The sequence below is a fragment of the Pipistrellus kuhlii genome, unplaced genomic scaffold (assembly GCF_014108245.1).
Source record: "Pipistrellus kuhlii isolate mPipKuh1 unplaced genomic scaffold, mPipKuh1.p scaffold_m20_p_6, whole genome shotgun sequence".
In the NCBI taxonomy this organism is placed as follows: domain Eukaryota; kingdom Metazoa; phylum Chordata; class Mammalia; order Chiroptera; family Vespertilionidae; genus Pipistrellus; species Pipistrellus kuhlii.
In genome coordinates, this window is record NW_023425562.1 from 11,931,801 (window position 1) to 11,949,171 (window position 17,371).

Consider the following 17,371-nt stretch of genomic DNA (forward strand, 5'->3'; position numbering starts at 1 on the left):
ATCAGTCATTTTGGTTTGCTTACTGTTGTCTGAGACTGTCTAAATTTCTCGATTTTTCTTGAAATTAATGGTAGCAAGTAGACAATTAGTTTGAGAAGGGAAGATTGAACCCTGAAATAATATTGATTTATGTCTGTCTTTAGAGCTATAATTCCTGCCAGAAAAAAATAGAAGGTAACATGGTTTTAAGACTAGATTAATCTCTGAGAAGTTCAGCTGAATGCAACTTTTATGAGGTAAAGACTACTCTTCCTGAGTAAGATTTCTATATAAAGTTTCAAAGTAAAATTGAAGATTTGTGGCTAAAACTTCATTAATCAGGAAGCTGAAAACACTTCTATGTTACCCAAGGATTAAATACACAGGCATGTGTGCAAATTCTTTAGGAGATATGTACAACTCCATTTTTACTTTCAGTAGTAGTAATTATTTACAGCTGCATTTTGTCTTCAATTATAAATTACTGCATTGCTTGCATTTAATTTGATACAGATGAAACTCTGTCTTAATGTTTATTGAAGAATTATACTTTTTAATAATAAATATTTATGAGTGAACCATAGTGTATTATTCAAATAGATTAGCTGAGGGATAATGGTGTTCTGTTCAATGACTATTTATTAATTTAGCTCAAGGAAATTTTAGAGTTGAAAAAGTTACTATATTATGTCCTTTAAATGAAAGGAATTTAGAGGAACAAGATAGGAGGTAGTTCAAGAAACACTCCCCTGTATGACTATATGTGTATGTGTGTGGGAGTGGTGGTGGTGGAGAGGATAGTTTTACCTATGGCAGTACCAGGCATTTTTATTGGGCAATGTTCCTACAAATGCTTCAAGAGAGAATTTTGCATAGGCTCTGTGACTCTAAAAGTTTTGTCTGGTGTCAGAGCACAATGGATTTTTTTTTCTGCTTATTTGTGTGCTGTTGTTTTTTTTTTTAAATGGCACAGAAAAAAAGTTAAAACACACACACACACACACACACACACACACACACACACACATATATATATATATATATATATATATATATATATATATATATATAGCTTTGTAATTATTTTTATTTTTCCTCATAATTTCTCCCTTCCTCTCTGTAAAAAATCGATAAAATATATATTTTAAAAATATTTGTGATTCTATGCTTCCGATATCCACTTTAATTTTTTTATTGGCTTGAAAATGAAAAATAAGGGTTGTACTACATTTTTTTTCTTTTGAACGGTCTAACTCCTATTTCTAGATTCATTTTTTTGTATGTGGATTTCTAGCTAGTTCTTTTGTTGAAAAGACTATCTTTGTTCCAGAGAGTTACCTCCACTCCTTTGTTAAAGATCACTTAAATATAGTTATGTGAATATATTTCCAGGGTCTTTATTCCATTAGTATATTATAAAGCTACAATAATTAAGACAATCTGGCATTGGCAAAAGAACAGACAGATAATTTGTTCTTTTGCCAATGCCAGACTGTCTTGATTATTGTAGCTTTATAATAATTATTGATGCTGGGATTTTGTTACTTTCCTTCAATATTATGTTGACTGTTCTAGATCATTTCCTCTCCACATAAATTTTAGTGTCCTTTTGTTATCTGCAAAATACCTTACTGGAATTTTCCCTGGGATTACATTAAATTTATCCATCAAGTTTAATCAAACTGGAAATCTTTACAATTTTGAGTGTTCCTATCCATGAACAGGAATATCTCTCCATTTGTTTAGTGTCTTTTATTAGTGGTTTTTTTTTGTTTTGTTTTGTTGTTTTTTAGTTTCATTAATCAGAGTTTTGTAGTTTTCCTCATATAGATCTTTTACATATTTTGTTAGATTTTTACCAATTTCATTTTTCTGGGTGCTCATATAAATGATGCTTTAAAAAAATAACAGTTTTATTGAGATATGATTTACATACCATATTTTTCGGACCATAAGACGCACTTTTTTTCCCCCAGAAGTGGGGGGGGAAAAGCCCCTGCGTCTTATGGTCCAAATATAGCCTACACATATACTTAAAAAAAAAAAAGTTTTTTTACTTGCCCGGCTCTGTGTGGTCTCTGTGTGCTTGCCCAGCTCTAAAATGGTTCTAAATGCTGCTGTTTACTTTACAGGGTTGATTACATGTGTTTATGACTGTGATGTTGGGTTTTAATGCACATAAAATATTTTAGGACACTATTTGTTTCAGAATCTTTTTTTCTTCATTTCCCTTCTCTAAAAACTGGTGCATCTTATGGTCCGGAGCGTCTTATGGTCCGAAAAATACTGTACCTCTGTTTTTATTTTCAAATAGAGGCCTGGTGCACGAATCTGTGCACAGGTGGGCTCCCTTGTCATGGCCGGTGATCAGGGCGGATGGGGGAGCCGCCTGGTGGGGGGAAGGTACCGTGGGAGGTTGACTCCAGCAGCAGGCTAACCAACAGCTAATTTTGCAAGGAATCCGGCTCCCTCCTCCCTCCTGTCTGGGTGCAGGTGCAGGTGAACCAGATTTGGGGCTGTCTGGGCCCCAGAAACAAGGTCTGGGTCAGCGCATGTCATAGCTACCAGCCAGTTATCCATTCATTCTGGTCGTTTGGTTATATTGGTCGCTTAGACTTTTATATACATAGATTCCACGTGTTTATTGCTGGTATATAAGAAAGTAATTGACTTCTGTATATTAATCTTATATTCTGCAACCTTGCTATAATTGCTATTAGTTTTAGGGTTTGGTTTTTTTGGTACATTCTTTCATATTTTCTATATAGATGATCATGTCATCTGTGAACAAGATAATTTTATTTCTTTCTTCTCAATCTCTTATTACATTAGCTAGTATTTCCAGTATGATTCTGAAAGGATGCAATGGGCATTGCTGCCCCCCCCCCCCCTTTTCTGTGTGGTCTGTGTTAAATTTTTCTTCATTATATTTGTTCTGCAGCTCACCAAAGCCCATCGACAAGGACACATGGTGAAAGTAGATTGGTTGGACAGATTGACATTTAGAGAAATTGAAATGATAAATGAGGTGGGTTGTATTCTCTTTTATATTTCAAAATATTTTTCTCACAACTATCTAAATCAAGAATTTTTGGACAAGATTTACTGCTGGTATCTATTGGGACTATTGAATAACATGTAGTTTAGGGAGATCTATGCTAATAAGTGAAAACTTGGGATATGCCTTTCTTATATCTTAATGTTATAAGTAAGTAGTGGAATTATAAGTGTATTAAATATATAAATGAAGCCTTTGTGAATTTGATGCTTCATTTGTCAGTAGGACATTCCCTGAGGACTCCCAGGTACATGAGAGGGGACAGGTTGGGCTGAGGGACCCCTCATCCCCAGTGCATGATTTTTGTGCACCAGGCCCCTAGTGTGTGTGTGTGTGTGTGTGTGTGTGTGTGTGTGTTTGTGTACACACACATACATATATATATTAGAGTAAGTAATGGTCTACCTTTTATGGTGGGATTGGGAGGAGCAGGCCTAAGCCACAGTCTGGCTTCCCTCTGTGGGAACATCCTTATTTTTTAAAGTAAATAGTTCTAATGCAATATATAGATAATATTACCGAGATTTTATATAATAAAATCCAAACTACAGAATAAACCTACAATGTCATTAAGTTTTAGGAGGGAGTTGTAAGTGACTAGTAGACTGTACTGGATGAAAGAGTGGTGCTGTATATAAGATAGAAGTGCTGTATGAAACAGCGCATTTATAATAACAAAATGAAATTTGTCATATTCTAAGTTGTATCTGATAGATCCATGTATTACTGAATTAGGAATAGTGATACATACTGATTCTTTAGGAGAATGTTGAAAATGATTATTTTTCATAAGAATTTTTTTTTTTTTTAGAGTGAAAAACGAAGTTCTAATTTCATGTACTTAATGGTTGAGTTTCGATGTGTCAAGTGCGACGATAAGGAATATGGAATTGTTTATTATGAAAAGGTACTTGCCTTGGAACTGTTACGGTCTCTAAAGTAGAGGGGAGGTTAAACATTAAAAAAAAAAAAATACTGTTGTTCCTGCTGAGATGAATTATTTGGTTGTAGGATAGCAGAAGACAGCTGTCAGCCACAGCTGTTTATGTATGCACAAATCATCCTGTAACTCCAAGATTACAAAAGCCGATCATTCATGGAATGCAGTTATGGGTTACAGAATTATATAAATATGCAAGATATCAAAAACTTTTTGATTAATTGTTCTGAAAAGTGGCAAGTAAGATATTAAAGCAATAACTTTATTAATTAAAATTTATTTGAAAAGTAAAAAGGGGGAATCATGCTTTTTTTTAATTGGTATGCTATTGAACATTAAGGATTGCTTATTATTTGAGTATTTATATATAATGTAATGTAATTTTATATGTGACCCAAACATAAGTATGCTTATGAAGGACTTCACAAATCTGTATTTATTTATATGTAAAATAAATGCAAAATTAAGATAATGTTATTGGTAGGCTGAGTGATAACATGCAATTCTGGATTTTCTCGTCTCTGCTCATTATGTGAAAGAAAGTGGTGTGTGGTTTGACATGTAGCCTCTAGAAAATATCTGTGTCTTAAGTGCTTGTTGAAGGGCCTTCATTTAAGCACCACAGAAATAACTGTATGCATAGTTCAAAACAACATAAACCAGATATCTGCAATCATTGTAGAAATACTAAGACAGGTGCTTACATCAGTATGAATGAGGACAGCCTTTTAATACATGGCATAATAGAAAAATATTTTCTCTAGCATATAACTAAGCTTATATGCAATATATTTGTTCATTAGAAGCAGCAATTTTAAATCACATTTCAACTTTAGTGTGTTAAATCTATCACAAGTGATTTAAAAATATGTATTTATAACTATAATTTATTATTTGAAAGATGTATTTATAATGGAGGTGTAGGGTTTGTATAGTTAATTTATAAGCACTTTCCTGGTATTTTTCAAGTTAATATTTATATTTTTCCCCTTGAGCTTATATCCTTTCTTTTTAGTAAAAAATTAGGAAACATTAACTTGTTTCAGATTTTTATTTTATAAACTAGAAGCCCGATGCACGGAATTCGTGCACTGGGGTTTGGGGGGGGTCTCCCAGCCTGGCCTCTCACAGTGCAGGAGACCCATGATCAATGGCCCCAAAGAGGTAGGCCCCGCCCACCCATCCAGGGCCCCTGGATGGATTGCCCCAAAGTGGGCTGGAGCTGCGCGTCCCCTGGCCTCTTCTTGCAGAGCCGCAGGGCCCACCTCCCCGCAGAGCAGGCAGTGTCAAGCCCTGCCCCACCCATGGGCGTCCAGTGTACACACAGGTTCCTGGTGATTGCTCATTATGACGTGAGGGCGTCACAGCTTGAAGGCCTCACGACCACATAGGCTTTTATTAATAGGATGATATTTCTTTTGGTGGGGTGGGGAAAGGAGATAAAAAGATAGACTAACATTGTTTATTAATTCATTAGAAAAATTATCTTATAAAAAGCAAGGGAAATATAGTATATGAAATTTTGTCACCAATATATTTTAATAAAATTACACTTTATACTTTATGCCATATGTAATTTCATTAAAAGTATTATCCTCTGCCCATATGGAGTTTATATTGCAAAAGCATACTGATGGAGGTGATAATTTAGAACACTGGAGATGTGAAGGATCTTTTGAAAGACTTTTTTAATAATAGATGAAATAACAGAACAGAAATTAGAAGAATTTCAAGTATTTTTGTAAAGGTTCTTGACCCCTTTCTACTGCTTCTTAAAAAATTGTCCATAAATTAATGCCTGTGTACCCATCCTGTCATATTTCCACTTAGTGTAAAGATTGCTGGGCCAGTGTATTGAATCTAATGGAAATAGACTTCCTTGTCACCTGTCTTTTGTGACAGATAGCCTTAGTGAAGATTACTTGTCACAGTTGGGCTGATAAATGTGTTTTCTGGTGTTGTCACTGAGAACCAGCCTGTTAAACAGTGGCTGTGGGAATTTGTGGTTTCTCTAAGACTCAATTACTGGACTAAAGTAAAGTCACAGTACTTCCCCTCTTTCAGTCTCCTGATTTAGTTGCACATATCTAAAGTTGAAATTATAGGAGCATTTGGAAATTGACAGAAAAATTTGATGTTGTGTATACAATTGTGAGGAAATGAATTTTGACTTTAATTAGTTTAGTCTTTTCCAGTTCTTATGCAGAGACATTTTATTATTCTATATTACCTTTTCTTCCCTGAATTGGATCAAAATAAAAGCCAACATTTTTCACAAAATGATAATGCCAACAAAATAAGACAGCTTTATTTCTTAAGAATTGATGGACTGATTCTCGTTATTCAGGTTTGCATTGTGTTGAGTAGCTATCCCTCTGAGAAGCCATGCTGCTGAGACTCTTGTGTATAAATTTGAGTAGCTTTAACCTCACACTTATAATTCTACTTCTGAGTGGAACTCGACTGTGATAATTTGAAGTTGCCAACATCTAGTTAGTAGTTTTTGCAAGTGAGATAACTCATCTGTTATATTGTATTTTAATTAGCTCTGTTATTTCTTATTCTAAGTTTAGAAATTTGAACATTTTTTTTATGCTCTGTCATTATAAACAGGTGTTTGTTTTTTTGTTTTTGTTTTTTAAATATATTTTATTGATTCTATAGAGAGGAAGAGAGAGGGATAGAGAGTTAGAAACATCGATGAGAGAGAGTCATCGATCAGCTGCCTCTTGCACACCTCCTACTGGGGATATGCCCGCAGCCAAGGTACATGCCCTTGACCGGAATCGAACCCAGGATCTTTCAGTCCCCAAGCCGACGCTCTATCCATTAAGCCAAACCGGTTTCGGCCAGAGTTTTTTTTGTAAAATAAAGACAAAAATCGTGTGATTTCCAGACCTCATATCTCTAAAAAAAAAAAAACAACAAAAAACCTATATTACAATTTTTTTATTGTAATATTTTATTTTTCTTGAAATATTTTATCAGCAACAAAAGGTAAAAATATATTTTAAAATGTAGTTGAAATAAGATTAATTTTGAAAGGAAGGATGTTCATTAAATAGAATTAAAGTAATTGAAGTGTACATTATCATGGATTGTTTTTTACCATTTGGTTAAATTTTATTTACCTTCTTATTTTGGAAATTTATCACATTGTAATCCAGGATGGTGATGAGTCATCTCCAATTTTAACAAGCTTTGAGATAGTGAAAGTTCCTGACCCTCAGATGTCTATGGTAAGTTATTATCCAGTTTCTTACAAAAATGCTCCAATCCAGAGTGATTATGACTTAGATGGACATCATACACTTCTTTTTCAAAAGTATATAAGTACCTCAGTTACCTAAAAGTGATTTATAAATCCACTTCAGCTATCTAGAATCAAGTTCAGATAGGATTTTAGTCTGGGTTGTGAGGGAAAATCTTAGAGAGAAGGTGGTGTTTGAATGGAGAGAGAACATAAAAACCTTTAATGCCTGGAGAATAGAGATGTTTTAAGAAGCTGGAATGCCATGTGCATGCCTGTTAGGGCACTAGTGAAGCATAAAGCATGCTTGGTTTTATTACCTCGAAATGGTGATATATTTTTAAGACACATAGGAGACTAAAGTTGTAACCAAAATAAAATAGTATTATAAAATGGTCTTAAGTAACTATTAACTTTTCTATTTCTAACTGGTATTGAAAATTCCTTTTGGTGAACTTTACATCGTTGATAAATATTTTAAAATAATTAATAGGAGAACTTGGTTGAGAGCAAACACCACAAGCTTGCCCGGAGTTTAAGAAGTGGACCTTCTGACCATGATCTCAAGCCTAATGCTGCCACAAGAGACCAACTAAATGTAAGAATTTATAAAATATCAATATAAAAAGAATTACATGGGTATGTTGGTTATAATTGATATGATACCACTTCACTTTATGAAGGTTAATGAAACCAAAGTAATTTTAAATTTTGGTAGTTTTATTATTATTTTGGGACTTTCAGTAAATATATGCATCCTGGAGATAGAGCTACAGATAGCATATACTTTCACCAATAGCACTTTTACAACTGGCCCGATGGCCTTAAGCTGCATTGCCCAAGAGAGACCTTGGTGTGCACACAAGCATGGTTGTGCATGTTGACTGGATAAGAGAAAGAGTTGTTGTTTGGATTTTTCCTGTTTAAGGGCGAGGCTTTAGTTATTTGGTTTGGTTTGGTTTGGTTTGGTTTGGTTTGGTTTGGTTTAATTAAATTAGGTCTGTAGTTATATACTTTATATGGAGTATGATTTTTTCATCTTATCTTTTTCTCCCCTTTAGTAATATCTTTTTTGGACTGATAAAAACAGTAAATTTAAGTCTTACTTGGCTGCATGCACATTATCCATGTTTCCACAGTAGTTCTATATTAGAAATATTTAAATAAATGAAAAATTTTAAATGAAATGGAAATACAGAGGAAGAATATATTTGGTAAAAGTCGTTCTTTTTTTATTTTATTTGTTGCAGATTATTGTGAGTTATCCACCAACCAAGCAACTCACATATGAAGAACAAGATCTTGTTTGGAAGTTTAGATATTATCTTACTAACCAAGAAAAAGTAAGTTTCTTGAATGTTTTCATGTATCAAATGTATCTACAATGTTTGTTGCTAATGAACGAGGCAAAGCATTACTGCCATGGAAATACAGAGTTCTTATCAAATTTATTAAAAAGTTTCAGAACAATATATGTGATAATCCATTTTTTTAAAAAATTAGAGAGATAGACACACAGACACATGTACCCATTTGCTGATGCGTAGATAGCGACTGAATTGGTTAGGTCAGGGGCATGAGTTTGGTTTCTGGTGCTGCAACTTATTATTGGTAGATAAGATGAGGCAATTTGCTTTGGAAGCTTGGTTTCCTCATTTTTAATGATGAAATGCTCCTTAGCAGGTAAGATAATACAGGTGAATAACCTGCCCGAGTACCTGGTGAATAATAGGTACAGAATAAATGTTAAGTTGTCTTTTTTCTTCTCACTTCTTTGAGCCTGGATTGGCTAGCAGAATATTTACATCACTAAAGGACTGTAGAATTCTGGAGGATGAATGGCTAGAGAGAGTATGAGAAATGTATTATAATTTGAAATGTATAAATTGAGTTGGTAGAGTGACAGCCAGCTTGGAGTGCAAGATAGAGGCTGGATCAGAACTAGACATTTGCTTTCCATAATGAAGCCATGGAACAGATAAAGTCTCTGGGGAGAGAATTATGATGAAGTCAGTACTAGACCTGCGTCTGCAGACTTAGTTTTAACTCTCAGTATTGCCACTAATAAGCTTTTTGCTGCAGGCAGATTATTTCATCTCTCTAAGCTTTAATTTCCTCAGATATAATATGATTGATTAAATGATAGCGTACTTTAAGTCTCTTCCAGTTCTAAAATAGTCTGCAAATTCTTAGAACATTGGTTCAAAGACTCTTAAAATGTGATAATAGTAACCAGTATCTATTAAACAGCTTTTTAAGCCAAGGATCTTTTATGCCTCATAACAACCCCATAATTTAGGTATTATTACTAATGATAATATGTTTTAATTGATTTCAGAGAGGCAGGGAGAGAGAAAGAGAGGAATAGAAATGTCAGTGATGAGAGAGAATCATTGATCAGCTGCCTCCTACATGCCCCCTACTGGGGATCAAGTCTGAAACCTGGGCATGTGCCCTGACCAGGAATCAAACTATGACCTCTTGGTTCAGAGTTCAATGCTCAACCACTGAGCCTTACCGGCTGGGCCAATTTAAATATTGTTACTGTTCTACAGGTGAGGAAACTTGAGTCTTAGATTAAGGAACCTGTGCAACACAGATTTTCAATGTTGCTTCTTGATGTGCTCATATTTATGAGTTAGATTAGAAAGTCATCAGTAAAGACAAAATAGAGGATTGTAGAGATCCTAGTCTGTAGCATCATGCACATGCCTCAACAGAAATTATGAAATGCATTGTGGGCAGAACAGAGAAACAAAAGGAAAATTAATATCTGTCAGAAAGCTGTTCTATAATTCTGTGAGAATGAATAAATTTTTCTATATAATAAAAGGCTAATATGCAAATTGTCCCCTTGGGAGTTCATTCTCTCTTTATGAGGTGCGCTGACCAGAGGCAGCAACAGGGCACTGAGGGAGTGAGGGAAGAAGGAGGTGGGGAGGCCAGGAGTCCTCGAGGTACAAAACTTGATTAGCCCTGATCGCCAACCAGGCCTAAGGACCCTACCCATGCCCAAATTTCATGCACTGGACCTCTAGTATGTTTTATATTTCATGAGATGGTCTTTAGCTGCTTTAACTTTTTTTTCTGAAACAATTGTATTTTCTTAACTTCAAAATAAAGATAAAAATTCATCTGCAACTCATCTTAACTCTTCAGCTTTGAATCTTTATCTTTTATTGAGGCCTTTGGAAATTCTTTGTAGTTGAGTCATTCTCTTTATATCCATAACAAGAATGAGAGAAGAATTTTTAAATTTACTCTAGCTTTGACTATTACTCTCTTCATCACCACAGGAAAGAAAATAGTCCTCAGTAGAATCACAGGTTTCTTATTTTGTGTTTTATAAAAATAAATTGAGTTAGGATATGATACTCTATTAAATGAAGAATAATGTTGGTCACAGAAATTGTATTTTGAGTACAGCAGTCTTATCTAAAATACACAGTAAGATATTGAATTAAACTGTTAGAATGGATAGGCTCAAGAAGCATAGAATAGATTTACAGAGCAGAACTGCCTCAGATGGAAAGGCTCCCAAGAAAAATAGTTTGTTTAAAAAGTAGTCACTTCCCACTGAAATTCAATTACTTCTAGATATGTGCAAAAGAAATAAAATGCTCAAGTGATATAAAGTGTATGACAAGTTTCATTTAACCAGTTGATTTTAAGCTTTCGAAGAGTGGGTGATGAAACTTCAATTCTCAGGACATATTACAGGCTTCTTATGATCACTAGACCAAGTGGACGATATTTTCCAATGTTTGGAAAGCACTTTTCAATATATTGGCCTTGAAGTGACCAGAGAACATATTCACACAGACACATTTGTATCTTCGTAATAATTTAAAATGGGTTTTGTAGGAAACAGATACTCCTGTACCCTTGTCCCTTAATTTATCGACACAAAGAAGGTCAATTTCCCAGGAACAGAGTTCTCTAGCTTATTTGGCATTTGGTCACTGAAGCTAAAAAGATTTTCTGGAGGAGATAGCAGTGCCCAGAAAACAAATTGGTGGAAATTTGTTCTTACAAAGTTATATTTATTTGTTGTTGTTATTAAATTTGGTCTTTCTACCTATTTTTGTCTATGTGACCTTCAGGGCTTGCTGGAACACAGTCTTCAGTACTGCCAATGAAAGCCATCTAGCCTAGACTTGATGTTGCACTTACAAAGTTGATAGCAGCTTGTCCAACAAAACCAGTTAAATTTATGAAGTATTTTAAAATCTGTGGTCCATTAGCATTTAAGAAGTGATTAATTTTAATGGAACCCAAAATGTGAATATTGTAACTCTTCAAAACTAGCTTTTTTCCTGGTAAACATCCTTTCTTATAAAAATGTTAATTAAGAAAATAACTGTTATGTGTACTTAATACCTTTAAGTTATGTTGGAGGAAAATGTAATATTATAGGAAGAGTCATGTATGGTAAAGTAATGGTGATACACTGAATGTTCTGAAGGTAGCTACTGAGACAGTGACATTGGCACTCTCAGACACAATCATATTTTTGCATCCTGACAAGAAGTTGGTGGCAAACCATGGTGGGATTAATTCAGTTCAAGAAGCACTTGTTATCAATTCTTGGTCTAGTGTTATTAAAAAGTACATACTTTCAATATCATTTCTTAGTCTTTATATAAACTAAAATTGTTTCAGGGAAAGAACATTTATAATTCTATAATAATAAAAGCATAATATGAATGACCTTCTGGATGAAGCCACTGGGGCAAGGCAGAGGCAGTTAAGACCAAACAGGCAGGTAAACAGTTAGGGGCGATCAGACAGGCAAAAGAGCAGTTAGGGGCGATCAGGCAGGCAGGCAGAATGGTAAGGGGCAATCAGTGATGAGGCTGGCGGGCGAGCTGTTAGGAGCCAGTGGTCCCAGATTGCAAGAGGGATGTCTGACTGCCAGTTTAGGTCTGATCCTGTGGGCATCGGACAATTGGACATTCCCCAAAGGGTCCTGGGTGGGCTGAGGGGACACACACACACACACACACACACACCCTTGCATGAATTTTGTGCACCGGTCTTCTAGTTTAAATATAATCAAAATGGAGAAGTATGTGATAATAATTGATCAAAGGTTATTCTTTTAGCAAACGTTTAGGTAATTACTATAACAGAAATGTGGAGTAGAACAGGGTTGGTGTGCTGTGATATGAAGGAGGTTTCACAGAGCAAAGACTGGTCTTTAAATTTGAGTATGCTTTCATGGTATTTTTTATTTGGTGGTCCTCTTCATGGGGATGAAAAGCATGAGTAAGGCAGTGTTAGGCTTAGAGACAAAGCCTCTTCTGAAATAGGGAAGGTGAGGTCGGCTTATGAAGAGCCTCCAGTTCTGTGCTTGGGACTTGGATTTCACTGGCAATAGGAAACCGCTAAAGCAACAGCATGTGTCTTAACAAGTGATGTTTTAAGAAAGATTAACCAGGGTAGATGGGAGCAGAGCTGAGAATGAAAAAAAAGGCATATAGAAAACTTGGGGTGCTGATTTTGAGAGCTAAGTTGGAGGACAGGGAAAAGAGAATGTATAAAATGACTTGGAGACTGCTCCCAGGACTTCGGCCTCAGTGTCTGGACAAAGGAAATGTGGCCAGTGGAATGAGCAGGGTGAGGAAATCCTTTCATTTTTTAATGTTTTGAATTGAATTTATTAGAAAAACAACTGTGATACCACAATATAACAAGGAATATACATTTGGTCTTTGGTTCCTGGCATAGTTTCTAAAACCCAGGAATTCCTGAGTGGTAGTGATGGGAGGAAACATGTTTATACCTGAGTTTATGTTAATGAGATGGCTCCTGGAGGCTGAGGTTGGTTGCCAGAGTAATCAACCTTGCGATTAGAGGGCTGGAACTTTTAGCCCTGCCCCCTGATCTCTGGGAGAGGGCCTGGGGATTGAGAGGGGCCAGTGATTTATAAATCATGCCTATGCAGTGAAACCTTCATAAGTGATGGAATCCATAGAGCTTCTGGGTTGGTGAACAGGAGAGGCACCCCAGACTGGAAGGGGAAAGAAGCTCTTGAGCTTGGGACTCCTCCAGACCTTGCCCAATGTACCTCTTCATCTGGTTATTCATTTGTGTTCTATATAATTTCCCAGCAGTAATAAGTAAAGTATTTCTCTGCGTTCTGTGAGCCAGTATAGCAAATATCAAACTGGAGGAACGTATTCAGAAATCTGGGCACCCTGGGGATCTAAAGTTGGCACCTGAAATGGGAATTAATCATGTGAGACTGGCCCCAGGTGTTAATGTCACAATTGAATTAAGTTGTAGAATGCCCAGTTGGTGTCTTCAGAAAATTAGGGAGTTGAATGGTATAAAAAACTCACATGCTTGGTATCAGGATTGTCTTGAGTAGAGGAATAGCTTTTCCTTTAGCAACAAAGTAGAAATTTCCAATAACTGAGTTGGTAGGAGTTAAAATTAGAAATATATATGATAAGTATTGTATTTTTCAGCTATAAAATGATTGTGCTTATGATTTTAAGAATAGGTGGTACAAGTGAGGTAATTCTAAGATCAAAGGGAGTTTGACAAAAATATTTATTGTTATTAATATAAAACAGTAATAAGTGTGATAATAACATTTGATGTTTGACTCCACATCAGAAATGGATTAAAATATTGGATAATAAAATATTAACATTTATTATGTATCAGCTATTGTCCTAAACATTTTTATTCAATAACTTATTTAATTTTAACTACAACCTAATGAAATAGGTCACTTAGAAGTTAAATAATGTGCTCCAAATGACTCAGCTAATAATTGATGGAGCCAAGAGTTGGGATTTGACCCAAAAAATACACTGGTTCTCAAGCTTATGTATACACTCCGGGGATCACATTAAGTTTGAATCCTTACCTTTACAGAGATCAATAAAGCATCTTTAAGATGAAGTATTATCATTATTATTGCTGTCTTCAGAGTCTTATGCTTTCTGTCTTTATCATTTCTCTTCTTGTTTCCTTCATCCTACTACCTCCTTGTCTATATTTGTAACATTTAATATTATAAAGTTGAGAAAATCTTTGTACAGTGTCTTATATATATTGGCAGTAGTGTATGCTATAAATCTTACTAATAAGTCTACAAATCTGAAAATGTGGGAGTTAGACTGTTCCAGTTATTGAGTTGAGTATATAGGTATGCTGCAAGATTTGCTTATAGTAAGCACATAGCCGCATGTTTCTATTAAGGTTGCTGATGTAAGATGAAATGGAAAACCTTTTGCTGTAGTTATTTAAGAAGTATTGCTTTGTTTCCACATTCAAGCTAGACATACATTTTAGAAGTGAAAAATAATTGCATGGATGGTTCCTAGGGCAGAGTGTGTTCTTGTTGGAAGAGGAAACACTGTACTAAACTGTGTGCAGGAGAAATAGGTAGCTGTCCTTGGGGAATGCAGACTCCAGTTGTAGAAATAAGAAAGCCCTCAAAAGTATTTGGCAGTTAGAAGAGCATCATTTAAATGAAGGTAGTAGGATTGAGGCAGCTACTGAAGGAAGAGCTGAAAGTTGCCAAATAGTTCCTGGAAAGTTGAATTTTTGACAGGTAAGCTGCTTTCTTTAAAGAGCATCTATTATGTATGCAACCATGAGTGACATGCTCCAAGGTAATTTACTTACCTGACAGTCTGGTGAAAACTTCAGTATGCTACCGATCTAAAGTGGTGAGGTTTTAGAAACCTACTAAAAAACATCTGAATCTTGCTACTCCTTCTATGTTTATCTATTTTTACACTTGTTTCTGTGGAGTGTTTGTCTCTGTCTGTGAAGAGATACATAACATAATCATTTGAGTCCTTATGTATGTGAGTATCTAAGAAACCCAATAACTCTAGAGAAATGTTCAAGGTGAGTTAGTGAGGAGTCTGCCTAGTGGTGAGGAGTCTGCCCTGCTTTGGCTTCAGAATTTCTCATTCATTGGCTATTTTATGTCACATGTAAATGTGGTAAAACGGTCAGATCGTATCAAAAGCATTGGGGAGTTCATGAGACATGCCTCAACTTTGTCTTGAGGCCTCTAGAGTTTTAAAATACCAAAGCAAGCCCTGCTGCTTAGTGCTTGAGCATTGACCCAGGAACCAAAAGGTCTCCAATCCGATTCTTGGTCAGGGCATATGCCCGCGTTGTGGGTTCAATCTCCAGTGGGGGCTGTGCATGAGGCAGCCAATTAATGACCTCTCTCATAAACTTTTCTATCATTCTCCTTTCCTCTCTTTCTCCCTAAATATCAATAATACACACACACACACAATTAAAAATAAATAAAAATAGCAAAACATCGTGAAGAAAAGTAAAAGAAAACTGGAAAAATTCATAGTGCCCTGAAAGTAGTTTGACCTGTGAAGTTAGAGGGAACATGCTTTTGTATTTTCCTGCCCAGCATTGTGTTTCTATGACTGTGCAGTGTTCACAGAAGGAGTCTGTCACTGACTCTGCCACTCTTCCGTCAGGACCAAGGGGAACCTGCTTCATGACCTTCCCTGCCCCAGGTCTTAGGCTGCTGTTTCTAATAATTTAAACATCTTTTCTGGTTTTAGGCTTTGACAAAATTCTTGAAATGTGTTAATTGGGATCTACCTCAGGAGGCCAAACAGGCATTGGAACTGCTGGGGAAATGGAAGCCCATGGACGTGGAGGATTCCCTGGAGCTACTGTCCTCCCATTACACCAACCCCACAGTGCGGCGCTACGCCGTGGCCCGGCTGCGCCAGGCAGATGATGAGGTACATCAGTATTCATTATTCCTCTTTGGGTACCTGTTAAACTAGAACCTGATCCGAGGCTCTGAGTGTGTGTGTGTGTGTGTGTGTGTGTGTGTGTGTGTGTGTGTTAGAGAAAGGAGGGGTAGGGAGATTTTTTCAGGGGAGAAGAGAATATACTGGGTATGTTTTCAGAAGTAAAATTAAAATATTCCTCCAGGGACTCCTCTGTGAAATGAAAACTTACTTCCTGATCTGTTTCATGATAGGACAATCTCTCCCAGGACACTCACCTGGCAGCACAGCTTGTGTCTCTCTGTCTGGAAAGAGGAATTCTAATGAAAAATGGTTTAATGCAGCACCAGCTAGGGAATAATTCAGATCCTCTCTATTAGTCAGTATACAACAAGCCCCATTTAATTGTAGCCTTGCAAAGCCCTTGGGGCCTCTAAAACAGAGGTGTATGGTCATCTTATTCTCCTTCAAACTCCTTTACACTTTCCATTGCTGACAGTTGTGTGTATGTATAGACTTTCTGAAGGTGGTTTTGAATCCTCTGGAAAGCAAAGCCTGCAAACTTGATGCTGGCTGTTTTCATATCTCAGGCCCCAAGGGATGGAGGAACAGTCTGTGTTGACACAAAGTATCGCTGCATCTTGAATTTTAATAATTTCTAATAAGGTAGACTAATCCAGCAATATTTTTTACTTATGAATTTTTATTGGGTGAATGTGCTGTCAAACATAATCTAATAGTCTGTGCCAGCCTGCAGTGCTTTTGGGATATGGAATAACTACTCGAACCTCTAGGAATGTATCTAGGAATGCTGATCCCATAGAACGTTATCAAAGATCTTTATTAAGTACAATTAAATCATTTTTAATTCATAATGGTATCTGAATTTCAAGAAGCAAAACTCAGCTTTTATTAAGGTCGATATGTATATGTGTATATTTAATTATTGTAAAGTTTAAACACTAAAATAAATTGAATAGTAAATGTTCGCATTTAAAATACCCATCTTTAACAAATGCCAACTCATTGCCAATCTTATTTCATCTGTAACACCTCTTTTCCCCCTGTTCCCTCCCATTCATTACCTTCCCTGAGGAAAATCTCAGATATTGCATAATTTTATCAGAACAGTATGTTATCCACCCTCTTATTAAAGACTAGTTCTTAGCATTGTGATTTTGCATATTATCTTCTCCTTCCTAATTGTCTTTACTGTATTGCAATAAAAAAATTACATATTTATTTGAAATATCAAAATACTCATTTTTAAATTCATTAGAAATTTCACGCAAGTCATTAACTCTTTATGTTTGACATGAATCATAGAGTTTAGATAAAGGCCTCTATGGTGTAGCCAACACAATGCTTCAGTGTGAGTTCATAATGTAAATAGAAAAATTGTAAAT

The 17,371-nt window shown here is 35.8% G+C and overlaps 1 protein-coding gene across 1 annotated transcript in view; it reads left to right on the plus strand.

Moving 5' to 3' along the window:
- Window positions 1-17,371, plus strand: part of PIK3C3 (phosphatidylinositol 3-kinase catalytic subunit type 3) — a 66,438-nt gene that overhangs the window by 15,955 nt on the left and 33,112 nt on the right. The window contains exons 5-10 of the mRNA XM_036418637.2: window positions 2,921-3,007; window positions 3,849-3,944; window positions 7,145-7,216; window positions 7,721-7,825; window positions 8,478-8,570; window positions 15,789-15,974. Of these exons, the coding sequence (XP_036274530.1) occupies window positions 2,921-3,007; window positions 3,849-3,944; window positions 7,145-7,216; window positions 7,721-7,825; window positions 8,478-8,570; window positions 15,789-15,974 (639 nt within the window). The remainder of the gene's footprint in view (window positions 1-2,920; window positions 3,008-3,848; window positions 3,945-7,144; window positions 7,217-7,720; window positions 7,826-8,477; window positions 8,571-15,788; window positions 15,975-17,371) is intronic.